At 41.1% G+C, this 20,936-nt stretch overlaps 1 protein-coding gene across 2 annotated transcripts in view; it reads right to left on the bottom strand.

The window, feature by feature from the left end:
* The window catches only part of GRB10 (growth factor receptor-bound protein 10), a 111,764-nt gene that overhangs the window by 48,706 nt on the left and 42,122 nt on the right, over nucleotides 1-20,936 (bottom strand). For both annotated transcript variants that reach the window (XM_009330450.1, XM_009330451.1), the window contains exons 3-4: nucleotides 10,938-11,154; nucleotides 7,949-8,090 (exon numbers count right to left, since the gene is read on the bottom strand). In XM_009330450.1, the coding sequence (XP_009328725.1) occupies nucleotides 7,949-8,090; nucleotides 10,938-11,154 (359 nt within the window). The remainder of the gene's footprint in view (nucleotides 1-7,948; nucleotides 8,091-10,937; nucleotides 11,155-20,936) is intronic.

The raw sequence follows: 20,936 nt of genomic DNA, 5'->3' as shown, positions 1-20,936 counted from the left end.
TAAGGAGACTATAAATCAAGAGAACAGAGAATTGAAACTCATCCCACAATGATTTAATTAACTCAGCGGTGTTCTCCTAATGCAAAAATGTTATTAAATTCCAGCTAACATCCCCTGTTTAGGAAATGGAACAAAACCGTATCTGCAAGCTCTGGAGAAATGCATAAACATCCTATTACCACACCAATGAACTTGCAACTTCATTCTTCCCCTGTGCATCCACACACAAACACCGCCTAAGTGAAGACAGACGTTTCAAACAGATTTCCACTTTAACGTGGGCACCGTTCACTGTCCAGGTAATTACAGCAAGCCCAAAGAACCCTTTTTCCTGCTGTGAGCGAACAGCATTACTCCTGATACTTAAGCAACCACTGTGCTGATGGTTTGGAAATGAACAAACTAAATGCTGGCTTTGCCTTCCATCCCTAGAAGTAGATGCCAGCAAGCAAGCAAAAAATTGGGTGTCTTCCCAGTACTGCACTACCTATGTCCACAGCATCCACCGGCGGATCACCTGCAGCTCAGCCATAGGTGCCAGCACAGCTCTGTAAGGGCTGCTTCAGCTCACCTCAGAAAGGACCTTGTGGTCAACTCACCTACCAATTGCTGGCAACAACATGGTGCCGCAAGGTCACGCGGGATACACAGCAGAGGCGCTAACCTATGAGTTGGTGCTTTCTTGCATCTGTCCTACTAGGTAGCAGAGGTCCAAAAAGGTTTCTATCCAAAATGTCTGAAGTTGACCTGAACTCACACCTCGAGTCCAGACAGCACAGACGGCAAGGAGAGCTGACTCAGTGTAGCTATTCTCACTATGTTGAGCGACTCCTTAAAGGCTATCAGTATAAAGTTATGACATCTCTGATTCATCTCAACCGTTCACTTAGGGTATAATTACAATCACTCAATATAGTTCTGGGTTGGGTTTTTTTTTTTAATTCCCTACTGCACTGATGTTTACACCCAAACCCACTCCTGCCTGCCTCGCTAGGCACAGAGAGAATTAGAATTTCTCTCATGTTACGATTTCTCATTTTTCCCCGCACTCTCAGTCTGATAGCTTCTCAATCCTGTCAATTCCTGATCAAAGCACAGAACAGCTAAGTTATATTCTGACTGTGCCATTAATAAAATATAGCAAGAGTAATGCTGCGCAACAAAAATGTGCAAGGGCACACGTAACTAAGATGCACACACAAAAATCTAGTGTGAATATGCTAATGCACAGCTACTGCAGCATATACTACAGACTGCTTAGTGGTTACACAAGGCAGTCCTAAAGGTTAATTGCAATGGCATTACTACTGTAAAACAGCTTTTTAAAACAACTGCAAGCGTTATTGTGTGGCTGAACACCCGGTGGGGCTACCAGCACATGTGCAGCAGGGCAGGTTTGGGACTGGCTGGTCCCATCCCACAGAGTGTGCCAGACCACCCTCGGTCGGGCAACGTGTCCCCCGGCGCGCTGCTGCTGGTCCTGACCACGCAGCCCTCCTCCCAGCACGCTCCCGCTGCTGGAGCATCGCTTACGGGTAGGGAGCCAAAATGCTCCTGGGAGCGGGGCCAGGTTTGTGTCATTAAAAACAAAAAATCCCAACAAACAACATACTTTTGGGTTTGAGCGTGAGATGCCCTTAATATTTCCAGTAATCCACGTTGAGACTTAACTACTGTTCTGGCACTTTCCAAAAGCAAGAACGAAGAGACTCATTTCTTTCTACCACCAAGCTTCTTGCTGTTAACAGGCATAAGGAAGGAGAAACAGCAGCTTCGACTCCATGCTGGTCCCAGTCCCCGACAGACCACGCACAGGGCCTCCAGCCTGCAGACCCACCGACCGCTCAGCACCAACAGCTCTGAGGACTGCCGGTCTTTAGCTTAGTCCAGCAGACTCGTTAGTCTTCAGTTATTCATTACTTTTCTTCAGTAATGAGCAAACGAGACTTTCAAAACCATGTGAGCCTCCCCCCACCCCCCGACAACATGTTCGTGTGACACAGGGGACAAGATGAAAAGTAATGCAACGTCTTTCCTGCACTGTCCATCAAATTTAGCTCATTTAGTATGGGAAAGTGTTATTTCTCCAAACGAGAGAGGGGCACCCAGGGAAGTGCAAGGCCTGTTTTCATACAGTCAGACCACAGCCCCGTGGCAGAGGCCTGATCTTTCCCAGTTTTTCACAAACACAATCACAACTTTCTTAAAAAAAGGCATCTGAGTTAAACATGCCACAAAGCAACTATGTATGATTTATTTATTTAGCTTAAAAGCCTTGCTTCAAAGAAAGATTTGAGAGAAACAACATGATATATCATGGCAGATATCCATAAAAACCCCATATTTTAAAGTTGTGCCAGAGGGAGTGCCTGGACCTAAGGAATTGTCCAGATTAATCCAGCTACAGGATTTGGCCTGTTTAGAGAGAAAGTAAAGTCCGGTTGACTCAACATGATGTCAGTATTTATTTTCAAAATGTCTTGTTGCTAAAGGTTATTCAACTGCAGGATTAAGTACAAAATATGCTGTCACACATGCAAAATCTAGCTTGGTACATGAAGTCTTCATTATACAAAAGTTCATGTTTTGATAGAGCTTCTCTTTCAGAAATCAACATCCTTATATTCAGAAGAGCCAATATAAAAGTCTTACGGGAAGAAAACTAAAAAAAAGTGCATCATAACATGTAATTAAAACAATTAAGACTAAGAAGTCTGTTTACAGAAGTTCCCTTGAAGGGTAACTATATCTGGAAAAAAGAATGCCATTAATTCATACCCATTTGTGAATTTAATTTGCTAGAAAAGAGTAAGTAATTTCAGTACATCAAACTGCTATTTGGAAGTTTGCCTGGGCTGTATAGAGGGGGGATGTGAGAAATTTGCCCTATTTTTACAGTTGAAAGCTTCATTGACTCACACAAGATACTTTAGCCTAATATCCTGTGGCATTGCAGTGACCTACATGTAATTATTGCATGCTTTTTCCAAAATATTTGTACACAACCAGAAATTATAACCTAAGTTACCAACCAGTTCTTAGTTTATACCAGCAACACAAAGATGGACTTCAATTAGCGGTAACCTAGCTGTCCGATTTTTTTAGCAATCTTTTGGACAAATGTTTGGTCTTGGTTTGGTGTAATTTTCTGGTTTCCATTTTTCTTAGACAAACATATTTATCCTGTTAAGTAAATGATGTTTTAAAAACTTTCAGCTGTCCCTTCTCCCAGCCCGCAATCACAGTCCCCCTCAGACGTGGGGTGATCTCGTGTTTGTAGGTGTGCATGTGTTTTACGAACAAAAATGTGGGGAAAAGGGAGAGAAAAAAAAGACATCAAATGGTCTTGCAATGCCCCATTGGTGTCACCCAGACAACGTCCTTCCTGCTCCCGCCTTTACCTGCCCTTCCCAGCACGGGAAGTGGGAGCACTTACATGCTCACAGAGGTCTGCTGAAGCTTCTCCTGGCTCGCAGTCAGGCTCTGTGGTGAGAGGCAGACGGGTGGTACTTAGAGGACAGAGAGGCACATGATGAAGGAGGAAGTGGCTGGGCATCCACTGATCAGGTAGGTCCTCTCCTGCCCAAGCTCACGGACAATGCTGCTTTCGACTCAAGAACTCACCAGCTTTTTGGCAGCTACCGCTTGAAGGGACATACTTTCTCCAAACACAAGACATCTGCAGCATCTCGCTCACCACACCAGTAGCTGAAGTAGCTACTGACTCAATAGCACAGCTAGTTGGTACTTTTCGCCCAGACACTCACCAGTTGGTTGACTATGTTACTAAAACTTCAGTGGTTCCAATTTTTACAGAACCACATGCCGTTCACTATCAACAGGTCAACATCTAACGTTTCTCACCGTAAAACTTAGCTCAAAGTGGGCTGTTTCCACCTGCAGAACTGTAATAAAGGATCATAGCGCTGAACTCCCAAGGAGCGTATGTCTGTTTAATCACAAGTAATTCCTTAACCTCTACTGCCAGATGAGTTTGGTCACACAACTGTATTAGCCCAGACCCCGCCACTGTGGAGGTTGCTCAGTGCAGGACAGCCTTTGAAACATAACCTAAAAGTTTACAGTTATTTCTCTTCTAAGTCTTTTACTACTAAATTATGTGTCAGTTACTCAACCTGCCTGTGTGCTTAAAAAAGGTATCTACAAAATCTTCTAATTTAGGCTTTTTTCCGAACCAGAGAAGATTATCCAGAGTCAAATAAAAAAACAAAATCTGCAATGATTTCAATAAGCCTAACATTCCAGTTTTACCTCCCAGATTGATATATTGATGCTCCCCATTAAATGACTATCCCATTTGCCTACATGTGTTTTTAGTTTTGTGCTAGTACGGAAGACCCGTTATTTCTCACTGTTCTCTGTCTTCTGGGGAGCAGCTGCAGTACGCTCCTGCAGCCATCAGCTTTAAAAGCAGTATTCAGCGCCTGATTGGCAGCAGAGCTAGAGGTAGCATACTGCTTCCTGCTGTGGTGAAATCGGTACCATTACCCAACAGATCTCCAAAAATATATTAAAAAAAGATAAATTAATCCTGATAGATGCACTTTTTGGAGTAAGATAAATAAAATGCATCATCATCATGAGAACACAAAAAAAATCTACCGCAAAAAGAAAGGTTTATTACAGCTATTTTTCATTGCTTTACTGCTTTACCTTTCTTTGCTGAGCCAATAAAGAGCATGAAACAAATGCAGAGCAGTGCATAAGCAATGTTGCAAACCGCTTGTTAAAAAAAGCGGTGGCAACTGCATGAAAAAAATAAGGAAAAGGATCAGAAGCATCTTAACGAGAAATGTATGTCTCAAGCTCCAGTTACACACATAAAATTTTGCATATGAGAAAAGACAACATCCATTTTTTTCAGCTGCAAATATAATTCAGGCTTTATGACCTGAAAGCTCCTTTAGTCACTCTTTCATTCACACATGCATCCTTTTCCTATAGGGAACAATATACTGGGAAGAAGTTTTAATTCAGTAAAACTTGAACAGAGCTGCCATTTCTTTATGCCCAAGGCTTGGCAATATGACATGAGACTCTTCTGTGTTTAACATGACCGGACCTTTAAACTCCTCTTGCATAACTGCTACTAGGTTTTATCATTGCAGAGTTGTATTTTAAAAATTACTAAAAAATAAGACTGAGTTGTTCCGTGAGGAACAACACTGATGACACTTCATTTCTTATGAAGTTGTATCAGACATCCCAGCTTCCCAGTGACCCCCCACTGTTTCACACAGTCAGCAAACAAAATAGCCGCTCCTTCCTGAAATCCCCTAAGACTACATTAACCTGGGTCCCTCTCAAGTCCCCTAGATGCGAGCTGACCAAAGGCAATATTTCCTCCACGCCATGCATGTGATCAGAGCTGCAGCGCTGCCGGCTAGAACTGCTATTTGCCTATTTACCCGCAAATGCTCGAGAGGCACGAAGGGAATTACTTTTCACTAACACCTCATACATCCCATGTAATCAGAATGGCTCATTCCAATCTCCAATTTTAATCCTTGTTTATAACCCGCAAGAAGAGAACCTGAAATTAAGCATCATTGTGTTTAACCTTGGTTTGCATTTAACATTGTGTTTATATTTTTATTAAAACACAGCTCATTTTCACTAACTGCCAGCCATTAAAACATGCTGTTGCAGTCTTTTAACTAAGCTCATCACTTATTTGGTTAACCAGTAGTTTATATTGTATCTATGGACATTCATCTAAGCAAGAGCATGTCCTAAAATAAATTTACTCAAGTTCCCAAACTTTACATTTTTTTAATGGGATGAAGTTGGAAAGATGTATAATGTTTCTTAAGTTACTGATTTTTTACTCATGATGTTTAGCAGACTCCATTGAAGGGAACTAGAACTAGATTAAACACAATTAACGTCCTATGAGGAGGCTGAACAGACAGATTATTTTGTTATCCAACAACACTCCACGTTTAAAACTGAGGTATTAAAGTTTTCTTCCTTCATGAAGAAACTGAACCTACCCTTTTCTTTTCTTCTGTCCCTCAATACTTTAAAACTAGAGGGTTTTTTCAGTTCTGTTCCTCTATTCCTTCATTAAAGAGGGGAAAATAATTCATTAGAGAGGAAAAGAACACTTCCCTATCCTTCCCTCACCCTGAGCCAGTGTTTCTCATCTGCCTCCAATCAGTTGATAAACTGACATGAACAGTGTATCTGCATCTACAGAAGCAGCCACTATTGTCCAACATGCTTTACCTCCTCAGCTCGTACCCTGAAAGGTTTTACCACTATAATGGATTGTTTTTGATTAAAAGCTTCAGCAGCAAGCATATCTACACAATATAAATGTTTATTTCATTTTAGGCTTTCAAAAGGCTTGTCAAAATTTTCCATTTTAGAATTAGGTAGATTAATTTTTTTTAAAAGTATAAAGTAATATTTAGGAAGAAAATCTCCTTTTATTCTGTCTTTATAGCCATCTTCTTACATGCATTAAAATATTGTTTACTTTTATATTTATGTGCTGTTGCACCGCTAGTTTCTAAATTCCATTGAAAACTGACGCAGAGATCATTTAGGTTTCTTAAGGCTTTACAGAGCGATCTTTAGGGTGGCTTGGTTAATTTTAGTAAAACATAAAGCTAAAAGGCAAAGAATCCCTGAAACTGGGGAATATTTGGAAAGGTAAATGCAGGTTCATCAGCAACTTCAGTTTGTCTCAGAAAGGCAGCTACGCTGCTGTCCTGTTAGCACGTGCCAGGAGGCAGAATTGCCCCTTGTTTTGTCTCCCTGGAGTCAGATTAGCACTGCCTTGGCAAAACAGCCTCTCTGCTTAGCTGGTACCCAGGCCTCTGATGAGGTCCTGCTAAATTCCCAACTGGATGACTCAATTTTCTCCTGGGGCATTATTTGGTTGTCCTGCACGTATAAGAAATACAGTAAAACCAATGAAGATGCACTATGTCTTTCAAGAAAGCAGACAGCTGTTTATGGCGATGTAAAGCAATACAGAAGATGTGAAGGTATACATTAGGGTCTACTGCTTGTAGCTGAACTGTCCACCCAAACCCCTTTATCAGTCAGAGCAGATGTAGGAGCTACTTACAAACTAATCGAGCAGTGATACAGAAAGAACATCATCATATTTTTGGGTACTCAAGCACACGACTGTTTTAATAGTCAGTAAGAGCAACCATCTTTTCATCCCCATGCAAGCCAGCACAGTTTACAAAACAAAGGTTTTTGAGCCCAGCTTTAGTCTTTAAACATGCTCAAGGACTGATACAAAACAAGATGGTTGTTTCTCAGAGAGTGGAGTGGGATAGAGAAGAAAAACTGTTTGCAGTGTCACTGAGGTTATCGCTCTGGACTACGTGAGAGCTCAGTCTGTGCTATCTTCGATGCCAAGAACCCAGAGAGTTGCTCAACCAGCCTTCCGTGGGACAGTTCTCCCCTTAAGTCCCATTACAAGGAGCTGTGTCTAGTTACAAGCTCTAAGAACGTTATTTTGCTTTTTGAGCAACTTCATGAAAAACAGCAAAATATGTCCTTAAAGAAAAAAGACAGCTGTTCAGTGTCTTTGTGGCACCTAGAATACGCAGTATAACATGCACAGATCCTCTTCCAACTCTAAGCTAATTAACTTGACATCTGAATTAGTAAGTCATTACCTTGGATAACAAAATCCGAAAGATATTAGGCATTACTGCTTCATTCACAACATGCATGTATCTGAAAGAGACTTGCCTCATTTTTACACTTCATTCTTACAAACCTTCTAAAAAAGGTCTGAAGCCTGTTTGAAGACACTCTCTCAGCCAGTGCTGCCCTACTCACAGACAAAGCCTACAAATGTTTCTACTTATCTTGCAACTTTCTTTCTGCCTTCAAAATGAACTAGTCCACTGCTGGTTTGAACGTGAATGGATGACCCAAAGCTTCGTCCCATACTCACATGCTTACTAGCAGGTTGACTCTGAGGTAAAGATCCAGGGGCCAGCACTGGAGAGCTTGCGGGGCTACAAAGTTCTGGGAAGGGATTTGGGATGGCCGGCAAAGACGATGTTCTGAATTGCTGTTCTTCTTCTTGAAGACGCCTATAAACACAGAAGCACTAAGCATTAAGAGGAGCAAACTGGCATCACTAGACCTGGATCTCCTTCCCCACTATTTACGATAGTGATACTAAAGAAAAGGAATCAAACTCACTCTTTTTCTAAGCAACTACTATACAGTTACAGCAACTGCAAGTACAAAGTAGGTAACTGCATGTGAAAAATGACCGGCCAGGCATCTATGCTTGTTGTGTTGCTGATAACTAGATTACTTGGGTGAGTAACTGAGGTAACTGTGCACATAAAATAAACAGAAATATCCATCTGTACTCACTGATGTAAGCACTAGCTTACAAGCTTAAGCTCTGTGTGCCAGAAAGTCAGTTAAGCTCTTCCAAATGAATGTGAAAGAAGAGAACACAACTGCAGTCACTTGGAGCCAAATTCCATGTGGATCTGCAAACGAAGGTGTACCCCCTAAAGTCTCTAAGCTGAGACTGAAACAAATATCGTCACCTCGTTACAATACCAGATTCCATCTCCAAGCAACTCGGCATTTCCTGGAGAAATGGAAATGCAAAGACTGAGCTTGAGTAGTAAACTGCAATTACACCCTCCCACTTCATGATAGTTGTACGGTTACTGTTCAGACAAGTTTGCACCTCCTGAGATGCGCCTTACGAGTTTGCGTAGGACCAACAGAGTTTCAAGTTCCAGTTTATAATACACCTGTACTGCCCACAGCAACAAAAGGAAAAGTAAAGCCTACCAGTTGCCACAGAAAAGCTTGAAAAGAGGTAAGACCTATTTATGACCACACAGATTGCTTTAGGTTTCCCTACTGCTAGGGCACGACCACTGAAGCTGTACTATGTGACTCTGCAGCAGGCTGGCCTGCAACGCCTTTGCAGAAGGCACCATCTAGTGGCAATCGTGGAAGTTTCCAGAGACAACTAACTCCTGGATTTGAAATGCAAGTCATTAAAAACTCAATTTGCTCTCATTTTTTTCCCATGCCATCAGCAAGCAGAGCCTTCTTAACAGAGCTGCCTGGGAGGCAACTGCTGGGTTCGCCTCTGGCAGCCTGTCCCACTCTGCGCATGCCCGGTGTCTCTGCCTGTACCAGAAGCCGGGGGCTGATAAAGTAACCACTGGGAAATCTGCTCCGCAGGTAACTCTATCCTGCAATTTCGTTCCTTTGGTGTTCCACGAATGAGCCTTACAGATTTGGGGTTTTGCTATAAATAGCAGGTTCCAGCCACAACTATGAGCCATGCAAACGACTACTTGACCTGCCTGATCTTTTTTGTACTACCCACGTGTGCACTTCCTTACAGCATAGGGTAAAGGACGGTGTTAAGGTTTCTTCAGCCCAGCAGACTTCTTGTATCGGCAGCTGTGTAATAGCGCTCTGTATTGCAAGTTTTTGACTGACCTCCATTGTAAGAAGCGGAACTACAGACTCGACACAATTAGAAGGGTGTGATTTTCTTAAAATGAGAATTCAGTATGCTGCGCTCTGCTCTGCTATACTGCTGCAGTGCATCGTTTACTTCATGACTGATATACACTTAAAACTGTGCTCTTAAGAGAATTACTACAGTCAAACATTCTGTTGTGGTTGCAAAAGAGATGCAGCCATCCCCCTCTATGGGAAAGGTATCTAGATAACCCTGAATAAAAGTTTCGCCATTGTTTTCTTTAATGATAAACACACAATGTTCTTGTGCGTATGGAAGTACAGGAGTTCAGAAAGGCAGAGTGTTCTCAAAAAAAGAGTTGCTAAGTTTTGAAATGCCAAGAATAGTTTAAATTAAGTGTTTTGATTGAGATATTTACAAAACATTGACAGTTATAGTACTCTAGAGAGTGCATTTTCTAGTACAGCCCTATTCAAGGTTAAATATGAAATACTTCTAAAAATGATTGCATCATTAGCTGACTTGGTTGTATTGCAGTTACTGCATATTACCCATTCATATAGAAAAGCTGCCTGTCTTAAGAATACCATTCCTATAGGAAATTCATCAGCATAAAGAATTAGGAGCAACCCTTTCCACATCCGGGATTTTTCTTTTATTACTATTACTTTTCACTTCTTTTGGAGAAGACATTGTTAACTAGAAGGAAAGGAAAACTCCAAGTCTCTCTGATTCAGGCAATTTACCTACTCATGCTGACAGGAGCTCCTTTCCTTCTGCTGCCTAAAAAGAAGATTTTTAAGCATCACCTATAGACTCTCCCATCACCATCAAGAGCATTCCACTTGAAGCTTGAATTCAAGCCCCCATCCTGACAACAGGGAGACAACTTAAACACTTTTTTTTTTGTAATGACTCACATAATGCACTCAAGTGAAAGAGCTGAAAGTGCTCTAGGAAGAACAGCTAAATAACTATGATGTGCTCCTTTTTTGTTTGTTCGTCTTGGACCGTTCAGGAAACCTCCACAAAGAGAGGTATTTTTTGTATAGCAAAACTAGCTGAATGCACCCTCATCTATCTACATGATCTCTTATGTTTTATAAAACCAAGAAGCTGTCAGTAGGCGCCATACCTGAGAGAACAGTTTTTAAAAGTTTGGAAAAAAAATCCAAATATGGACATAATTTCTACAAATTGATACCAATGATACGCTTCTACACGTCTGCTACTACAGGTACATCAAACAGGGATAAAAAAAGGCAAAAATGTGACGTTTTTCACATTTTACAGAATACATGGAAAATTTATGTCCTTCACCTACTCAGTACATCTTTTTTCCTATGCAAAAGTCCAGTCTAACACTACTAGGCTCCTACCGAAGCTGATTTCCTATTTTAAAGTGTAGTTCTTTTGAAGCTAGTTCAAGACAACTTTAACAAAAAGGAGGCAAGCCCCTTGTTCCTACCTGACTGCCATAATGCGCACTGGCTGAGACCGCTGCACCTTCTGCCTTGGAGACATGGGCTGCAGTGCGCCAGATCCTGAGGACGGCAACTGACTGCGGTTGAGCTGACCATTTTGAAGAAGCGGAGTGGTTTCCGACTGCATACTGCATGTAGAGTATAAACTTTCAAATGAGGAATTCATGTCATTTACCAAAGCTTCTAGGTCCACATCGTCATCTGAAAGACAAAATGAAGGCAGCATTAACACATCTGGAAGTCCCAGATAAAGGAAGTCTGTAAAGACCAAAGACTAAGTTTCAGTGAAGCTATCACATAATTTTGTATTTTTACAGTGCAAATTTTCATTGCAGAAAGTATTTATTCTAGAGCAGAAAAACGCAGCTAGTAACAGCCAGTGATTGACATTTATTTTGTCTTCATTGGTGAAAAGCTATTGACACAGAATGAAACATTTCTACTGCAGGGTTTACTATATATATATAAAAAACCAAAATTTGGTGGTATTTTTAATAATGCCAATGCTAATGTGAAGCACCACTTCACTTACTGATAAACTGACATACATTTCAAAAGCATACCACTTACAAATACCTCAGTTCAGCTCGTCAATGTATCAAGTTCAGATTATCAAACAGTATAATAAAGACTTCGCAAGATCCAATAATTTAGAAGGAAAAAAACAAGCCAGTGTTGCAGAAGTCAATAGGTGGAAGACACAATCCTCTGCTGTACATGTCAGAAAGCGATCATCATAGTTTGTTAAAAATCCCATCTGTATTTCTGCGCATTTTTGTGATACGGTATTTTGAAGGGTAACACAAGTTTTTAACTGTCACTCCAAGAACTTTATAAAAAGATCTGCATCCTTGCTCTTGCAATGTGATAGAAAGACCTCTGCCTTAAAGAACTCGAAGTAAATCAACCAGGGATGTGGTGTGGGTGGTTGGAGGAACATCAGTCCCTAAAAACTGCACCAACATTTCTATATACGCCACCTTACCTCAGAGTAAATAAGTGACTTGTGCTCATTTGTTCCTCCTTAACGATCATAAGTACTCTGCAAGACAACAAAACTCTGCAAGCCCTTTGCACTAACCACTCTCTGAACTCCTATTTCAGAGTATTATAATTACTCCCTAGCCACAAGTTACGTCACTCCCTATCAGGAGTTCAGCGGGCTGACGAACACACACATCGATATCTGCTTCTGGTTACTGCACAGCCACTGCCTTAACAGCTGCTTCAGACCAAACACAGCTTTGTGCATCCAAAAATGTGCCCTTATTTTCCAGCTGTAACAATTGGCCTGGTAAAATATACCATTGCTGCCTGCAAACCTCGTGTCTTGCAAAACTCTTCATGACACAGATTGGAAGTAGAGCCAAGCAATGGAGCTAGCAAATATTTATACAATGCTATGCAGCCAAAATATGCTTTTCACCCCAAATATTTTCTGATACCTAGAAAACATGGCAAAAGAATGGGTAAGTGAACCACCAGGAGCAGCTACTCAGCTTGCGACCAACCACAGTACTTTCTTTGAGATACCATAAATGATTTTGTATCAATATCACCTTTCTTGAGGATAAAATCCGGAACAGCATCACTCAATTTCTATCCACGAACAACATGCCTCAATAACTATAATGGGATCCGAACACGGCATTTACACAGCAATTGTTTTGGACGCTGATGACCCCAGTTCTCAGTGTTGGATGAACCAAAGATCTGATCAGAATTAAATAGGTGCTGGTCACATACCTACATCTGAGCTCTATTTAACGACCTGAAATACTATGTTCCTCACTGAAAGTTGGTAGGCCCTTTACTAGACTAAAAGCCACTTAGCCTTCACTGAAAAAGCACTCACAGGATTTCTAGGCTTGAACACATGTTAAAACAAAAAAAAAACCCTATCAACCCACAAACAGGTTTCTTCCTTTCATTTCTTTATGGTTATTTCCCCTCAGTCTCTGCACTTAACAGCTACTACCCTACTACTAAGACTCACCTTCAGTAGGCTACACCATCTTCTCTGTCAGCTAGTTCATGCATTTTCAATAATCTAGACTTTGCTTTGACAAAGTCTACAATAATTTTCCTTCTATTTTTAGGGATCTCAAGACAGAGTTGCAATTTAAATGTCATTCCATCCTCCAGATTCTTATCCTGTTTGGAGAGGACATATCGAAAACACTTCTTGAGCAATCACAAGGGAACCACAGGAGTAGGAGTATAAAGAGGGACAGGCTGAATTACAAGGCTTTTGAATTTTATCATTCATCTAAAGTACCAGAAGACTGAGCTGTAGGGTGTCAGATGGCTGTCAAGTAAAAGCTTAGGGGTTGGATGAAGGAGACATAAAAGACAGACCCTGGCCACAGAGTCAGGGAGTAAATTACAGCAACTAACAGCAATTGTTTAGCAGGGTGAAAAGCAGAAAGGGAAGAAAGTCAAGGCGTACATTCTGTGGAAGTCCGTATGGCTTGGTCCCCAAGGGTGCTAATTTATTAACAACTTGGACAAAGCTATTAGTGTGCAAGATCATTAAGTTTTCAGATGATTGTAACATGGGAAGAATGATTAAGAGTCAGCTCAAGCTATTCCTGAGTAATCAAATAGGCACAAAGGTGTAATATGCATAAAATGAGGCACTTCATCCAAAACGCTAAGCAAACCAAGTACATAGTTTGAAGCATTGAATTACCATTAGCAGGCTTTTAAGCGTATCAATTACACACCTAAATTCAATTTCCAACAGGACAGGCACTGACGAGGTGCATATAGAGTTTTCCTAATAATAAGTTGCACTGAAGTCCAGAATCTGGTTTCACTCTTCTGTCAGCTCCTTCTCTTTCGCAGGTGCAGCACTGCTAATAATAGCCCTCAGTCTTGCTATAAAACTTTTGCAGGAGCGCAGATCCTTAGCCTTTTTTAAGACAACGCCTGCAACCTTGAATTTCATACAGTTTCATCTCTATACAATAGCATTTACTACTAAATACCATTATGTTTTGGAGAGATTTCAGCATGTTGCAATAGGAAACCTTACTGCTGTAACCTACCTCAGAAGTGCCAGCAGATGTCTCAGCCTGCCAAGTAATCCAGTACGTTACTTGTGATGGCTCTCTACAGAGCTTAACTAAATAAAAATCAAGTCAGTCATCCATGGGATTTCTAAGCCACTTTAACCATTTGTGGGTATGCTATTCAGAATGAAGTTTTGTATACAGTGAAATCCTTCAAAGTATCTTTCTCTACCAACCAGCAAGATCCAGTCTCTATCAAGATCATCCTACATGGAAAAAATCAAAGCTGACAAACTGATTTTGAGGAGGCTTGCTAGTTAACAGCAAAATTTGCAACTCATTGGGCTTTGAGCCACTATGGCATCATGCTGACGCTCTAAGTATGCACACACAAATTTTGCAACTGACCTGAAAGAATTACCTTTGTAGGTTATAGCAGGCAGAGCTGCAGGTACCTGAGAAGCCTCCAGCTCTCCAGCAGACATATGCTTCCAGGGATACTAAAGGCTATTTTCCTTAATGTGCATTGAATTCTGCCATAAGATCAAGGAGTATGAAAGTGGATATTCAAGGTCTGTTTTTTCTCTCTCAATTGAACTGCATAGAGGCTGGCTTATCACTTCCGTGCACAAACATGCAAGCAGCCTTTTGCAAGTCATTTTTAAAGGAAAACACTGGCAAAACCTAGCTCTGACATACTTCTGGTGGTAGATGGGTTACTGGCAGTTTTGTAGACTTCTACCATAAGAAAATACTTGGTACGTCTGCAAGCAATATTCTTTCCCAAACTAGAATCAAAGTGCACAGGCTGGCAGCTGTTTTAACATCATTTTGCTTCCTTGCCCACAATTTGTTAAACTTTGGCTTTGTTCACAAACCAGCTCCACTGGATGTTGCAAGTTAATATTTTTAGTAAAGTAAATCATTATTTCAATTACAAGAAAAAAATAATTCAAGGAAAGAAGAAAACTTTGTTATAAAACCTCTACTGAGCTAGTGAGCTAAGCTATCATGTTCCATAAAAACGAAAGCACTTTGAATACCATTTGAACATTTTTGAGCATACCATAGGAGGGATGATAACTCCTAAATTAGACCTGAGCAAACTTTAATCTGTGCTTAACCATGTCCCACTTGTCTTCTACTTCTATTCCTTCTCTATCCCCTAGATCCTAATTTATTTACTTATTTTGGTTGTTGTTGGCCTTGGTGTGTCAAGCTCAGCTAACAGGACTAAGCAGGATCCCGCTTATTCTGCGGCTGAAATGAGCCCTGCTTGGCTTCATCTATGCCAGCCTCCCGAAGCAAGCAGGTATTTCCACAGCTGTCAATGGGCTCACTGCACTGCAGAAATTCTGTTTACTGAAAAAAAGCTGAACGTGGAAAGGATCCTGGCTTTGGACTACAGACCAGGTTGCACTTCACATCTCTAAATGGCAGCCCAGCAAACACCCTTCCCTTTTTCGTATGGCCTGCAGGTCACAGGAAATATTATGAAAAGCATCACAGGACTTAAGTGAGCTGTGATTTAAAAGGATTTTAAAAACTGTACACATACATACATAAATAATTTCCTTCTCGTTTGCTCATTTCAGAATTTAGTTCTCCAGCATTATCCCTCGTATCAGTTCACAGAGAAGACTTATGTGAGTGCTACCAGGAGTTCAGCAGATTTATAAAAATGCTGTATCACTTTTCTGTCGCCATGGAACTAAGTCTGATGCTATATGAAGCCTAACAACTTGTATATAAACAAGTGTTTGATATTACAGTAAGGCAGCTGTTGATTGATCATCTATTCCTATTTGACAGCCTAACTCCAGCAATTAGTTCCCCAAAATGAGTTTCAGTGTAGCACATTCAAGATCCTGCTTGACAAAGCAACAGAGCTAAGATATAACTAATGTAAGATTTCGCTCAGGTTTAGCTCATTAGATGATATCAAAGTGATTAGCAGGCCCTCCTGCACACATTAATTAACCTTCAAGGAGACAGATGGAAACAGCGAAAGAAAAGGAACACAGAATGGCATATACTGTAGCATCCCGCACTGATGATCCAGTGAAACACTATGTAAAATATAGGTAATACAGGGAAAATACATTTACATTAAAATGAACAGAAGTACTTAACCAGAATTTAAAAGGGGAAAAAGAAGACATTTAAAGTATTACGGTATCCACCTCAACATCCCGCTTCTAATCTCCTAAAACCGCATATAAGTTATTCTGATTCGTATTGGTGATACAAATATGTTTGGCAAGGTTTTTGGTATTGTGGAAATCTCATGTTTTACGATCAGAAATAGCCAGCCAGGTAAGGATTACCAGACTGAGACGTGCACACAAACTCCTTTTACAAGATAACCCCTTTTTAAGGGGATCCTTTGCACAAGAGCACTACAGCGTGTCGCTCCAGTGCCACATCCAAATGCTGTTTTGATAGGATTTTTCAGAAATTCCAACCACTAAAACTTTTTGAAAATATACCTTTGCTGACAACACACAGTTGTAATGATGCACAAAAAAGTCCACTCTAGATAACAGTCATATTCCTCTGTTCCCTTCTCCCTCTGAACTTGTAACTACATGTGCTTTGTTTACGCAGGTATCTTTCTTCCCTCCGTAACCTGTTTCAGCTTCCACTAACGCCACAGGCACCAGTTGCCTATTTGAACTTGCTTTTCTTGCACACTGGAAGAGTTACCTACAGCCCCCCTACCGTTGCATGCATTTAGGACTTGGCAGCTACTATGCCTCTGAGAGAAGCACACAACAGAAGGTGGATGATACCAAGCAGATTTCTTACAACGTCCTTTAAAAACCCCACAGTGACCTCTACAGCGACGCTGCAGCTGAATGATACCCTCCAGCTCCAATTCTATGCGCTCACTCTCCTCCTACATTATTAAATATTACATACAGACGGTAGTTTTGCACAAGAAACAAAAAGACAATATGAGAAAAACATTTGCAAACCCTATTTGTTTACACTGTTCTCCAGGTCTGCTGCTGGACCCAATTATAAAAGTATCAAAAGATTGCATTTGTTGAGTATTAGAAGACTGGAGGTTTTTTATTCCTTTAAAGTGAAGGCAGAAGACACAAACCCAACTTTGCCTCCTAGAGACATCACCGAGTCCAGAGTGGTCATAGTCTGCATTAAGAACGACAAGCCTGAACCCCAAAACTCCAGAACTTCATGCACCCTATGAATCCCCTTATGGGACTCTGCACCGAAGAGTCCTTTACTTTACTTTCCAACGTTCATCAGCTTAAGAGTAATCCTCTACGTTGTACTGTAACTATGGTTGCTGGCCTACAAAATGTCACATCAGTGTATGAGCAACTTTCAAAATGCTAAATGGACCATGCCGTGGAAGGAAGGGCAAGAAGCAAAGATGCTGGTCCGTACAAGAGCATGAAAATGAGATAGGCATCTACGCTCTCTGAAGCGCACTGAAATGCCACACAGAAAAGTCAACAGGGAACTTGTAACTGCTCCAGTACTCTCCGAGTGATTTTTAAATCCCACATGCATCGATTCCCATTTCTGCCAACAAGGCTAGGAAGGCTAACACCAAATGTATGTACATTAGTTACAGGTGCTGGAGAGAATTCACTTTATAAACACCTCTTTACTGAAGGTTCATGGTTGGACTCCAGTAACGTTCTTAAAACACACCTTATAAATTTCTTGAAATAGAAGACAAACTAAATTGAACAAAATTAATGTTGCTAGGTAACAGCTATAGGAATAAGCTACATATGAAAGGTGTTGGTCAAAAAAAAAAAATCAAAGCATTAACGAGTAACAGGAGCAACTAGCTACAGGTGCCCTATGGCAGGAAGGAATGAAACTACCCTTGGACTAGTCTTTATTACATAAAACAAGTTTCAGGAATTCTGATGGAAAAAAATGGAGGGCTAAAAAATGAAAAATTCAACTCTTGCCCATTTCACACACCTAACAACTGGACACCATAAAGATGATGAAAGCTAGGTATTTGGGGGGCACGAGGATGGATAAGCAGGGGTTGGTTTGTTTAATTCCAGAGACAAACTCAAGTAAAGCACATCTCTGACCAAGGTTTTAACTGTTTTGCCCTTTGATGAGGCCACAATTATTCACAGACAACATTCAGAAGCACCTCCCAGCGTGCATATTCCCACTTCTAACACAAGAACCGTATAGAGTCATGTTGGCCCTTTTGTGGAGCGGACAGACATTGGTTGCCTCAACAGACAATTGCTGGCCATGGGTATCACCACCACCACCGCTGAGCCCTCAGTTGACTCTAAGGCACAGGTGTTGAAGCACTAATGGCATTGCTATGAGAGAGGGGTTTGAAACTTAAGGAAAACATCTAAAATGTCTGGAATGCTGATTATGCATATACATATCAGCTTTATTACAATTATCAGAGATAAGATATGTAAGTTATGGCCAGTCCCCTTTCCAGATCCCCGCACCCCATTTAGAGAGCACACGAGTTGGGATTCAATCTTCCCGATACCCATTTTCTACTAGGAAATTTGCAGCTTTAGAAAAAGGCAGGAAAAAAGCATACATTCCTAAAAGAAGCATCAGGTCAAAGTCTGAACCCAAACAGGACACCAGCTGATCCCGTGTGACTGCACAGACAGTGGGACTGACGGGCTCCTGTTGGGTGAGCATACCACACGCCCTTGTCCAGCCATCGCTGATGGCGGAGCTCCTGATAACAGCAATTACCAGCAACTGCCAGCCTTTCAAATCCCTCTTCGCAGGCCACTGTTTGCAGAACCAATGCTGTATAGTAAATAGTGAGTAAACAGATCACTTAAAGCAGAATCCAAGGCTAAGTAGACCTCTGGGAAATTGTCATTCCTGGGACGATTGCAAAATCCAGTCAGAAGATTCGTTTTCAAGAAACTGGTATCATCTGCAGCCTTCTTCTATGAACATTAGGTTCAGTGGTTTCCCTGTACCACTTTCTTATGTCACCTACTTCTGGTTCATTAGTTTAAGAGAGAGACTAAGAAAGACCTTAAAAGGAAAGCATTTGTTTGGGTGCAATTATAAAAACAGAAAAAACCAAACCCAAACAGCCTCAGTTACACAGAGGCTAGAAAATAACATTAGTTGAGGAGAGAAGCAGCACAACAGCAGGCAGAATGGGGTGTTCTTTCCAGGACCAAACTTCAGGTTGGAGAAGACTAATCCTCAAAAAACCCTCGAGAATGATGGAGCAGTTGCATTGGTGAAGGACTCGACACACCACAGGGTGAGCAGGCCAGACTAATTTTCCTGACCCAAAAGGAGATACGAACAGAGGGAAACCTTAAGCTTAAGTCATAATCGTGCAAGTAACAGTCATGCACCTATAGCCTTATTGTGACCCTTTCCTTACTCAGGAAAAAAAAGAAAAGGAGAGTGAGCATGAGACACAGACTGACCGACCCAGGGATTCTCTATTCAAGTCTTATCTTCCTGGTAAGGTTAATTGGATGCCTCAATCTTGGTTCATCACCTCTATAGCAAAACCGGGAAGGAAAGCTCTGGCGATACATCCCAAAATGATGACTACAGAAAGACTGTCACTCATCCTTCAGGAGGACATGTTCGGGGTAACACCTGGGCAGCAGAATGGCTCCTAGCCTGTGCAGCCCACACAAAACCAAACAGAAAATCCACTGAAGCTTTCCAGATAATGGGGAAAATCGTGTTAACCTACTGAGCCTTTAAGATACTTCCAAGTCAGAACTCAGGAAGCACAACGTTGGATGGCAATGGATAGATGAATTGAAATACTGTCTGCTGGCCTCATGGTAAGTGCTTGGCAGACTGCATCTTATATTAGACAGTCATATTTACGGGTGACTGGCTTTAAGAGGATATCCTGGATCAGTGAGAGCTGCAATTTGACAGAGCAAAGGTCAGGTTTAGTTGCGTATTTATTCAGAGTACATATTTTTACATTGAGGGAACTGAATAAAAAGCTTTAAAATACTGTGTGTTTCCTTATGCTTACATGAATGAAAACTTATTTTTCAAAATTTATTCTACCATTTCCTATATACACATTTCTACTCGTAACGCTTCTCTAAAGTTTTACTTAGATATCTTTTTCTTATTGCCTGTGTCAGGGGGGAGAGCAAATCAAATATACACAAATAAACAACACTAATAGACAAGTCAGAGTTCAAAAAGGAGTTAAAAATTCAGACAGATGAGAGGAGCTACCACGTGTCTTACAAGTCTAAAGCTATTAAAGGCCAAGTTAAAAACACAGTCAAAGCATGTACTGCTTTCCTTTAGGGAATCTATGTTCTCCCTCCCTGATTAGACACCATAATACCCAGCCAAATAATCCCAGTTGAACAATCCTTACAAATCGATATGAGTACCACTGCACGGTTTAGTCCCTCCTGTCCTGCCAAGAAAGCCCGAGCTTTATCCCTGCTCTGGGAAACGTCGTGGGTAACCTCCTAACGTGCTGCGCAGCTCCAGCCAAAGCCTGTCACTGCTCTCTCAGAGAGAGCATCGCCCGCCTGCCTGGGGAAGTCCCTGCCTGGCAGCCAGCAAACCCCAGGCTTCTTGCATCGGGGGCTTCATTTCAAAGCCACTCCGTGACAACTTAAATAAAGCTTTCAAGTGAAAAGTGGTTGGATTAACCCAAAAAGTCCATTAGCATTTCTCTTCAGGAAGCGGTGGGTCCCCAGAGCTGATGCTGAAACATTATTATTATATTATTATTATTAAATTAGGCATGTACATCATCACTTGATACCAGGGCTAACCTTTAATCCTACTAACTTTTAAATCATGAGTTTTAAAATTTGCTTAGAACAGGTTTATTGCTGGCTTAGAAAGCATATTTAAGAGAACGTAGTAAAAGTTCCAAAAGTTGCACACAGCAATTAATGAATCAGCTATTCTTCCGAGTTAATTAAAGATTGCATTTTCAGCACATAATAGTTACCTAGC

The sequence above is a fragment of the Pygoscelis adeliae genome, unplaced genomic scaffold (assembly GCF_000699105.1).
Source record: "Pygoscelis adeliae isolate BGI_AS28 unplaced genomic scaffold, ASM69910v1 Scaffold78, whole genome shotgun sequence".
Lineage (NCBI taxonomy): Eukaryota > Metazoa > Chordata > Aves > Sphenisciformes > Spheniscidae > Pygoscelis > Pygoscelis adeliae.
Note: the sequence above shows the minus strand (reverse complement) of the source record. Positions and strands in the feature narration are given on the sequence as shown.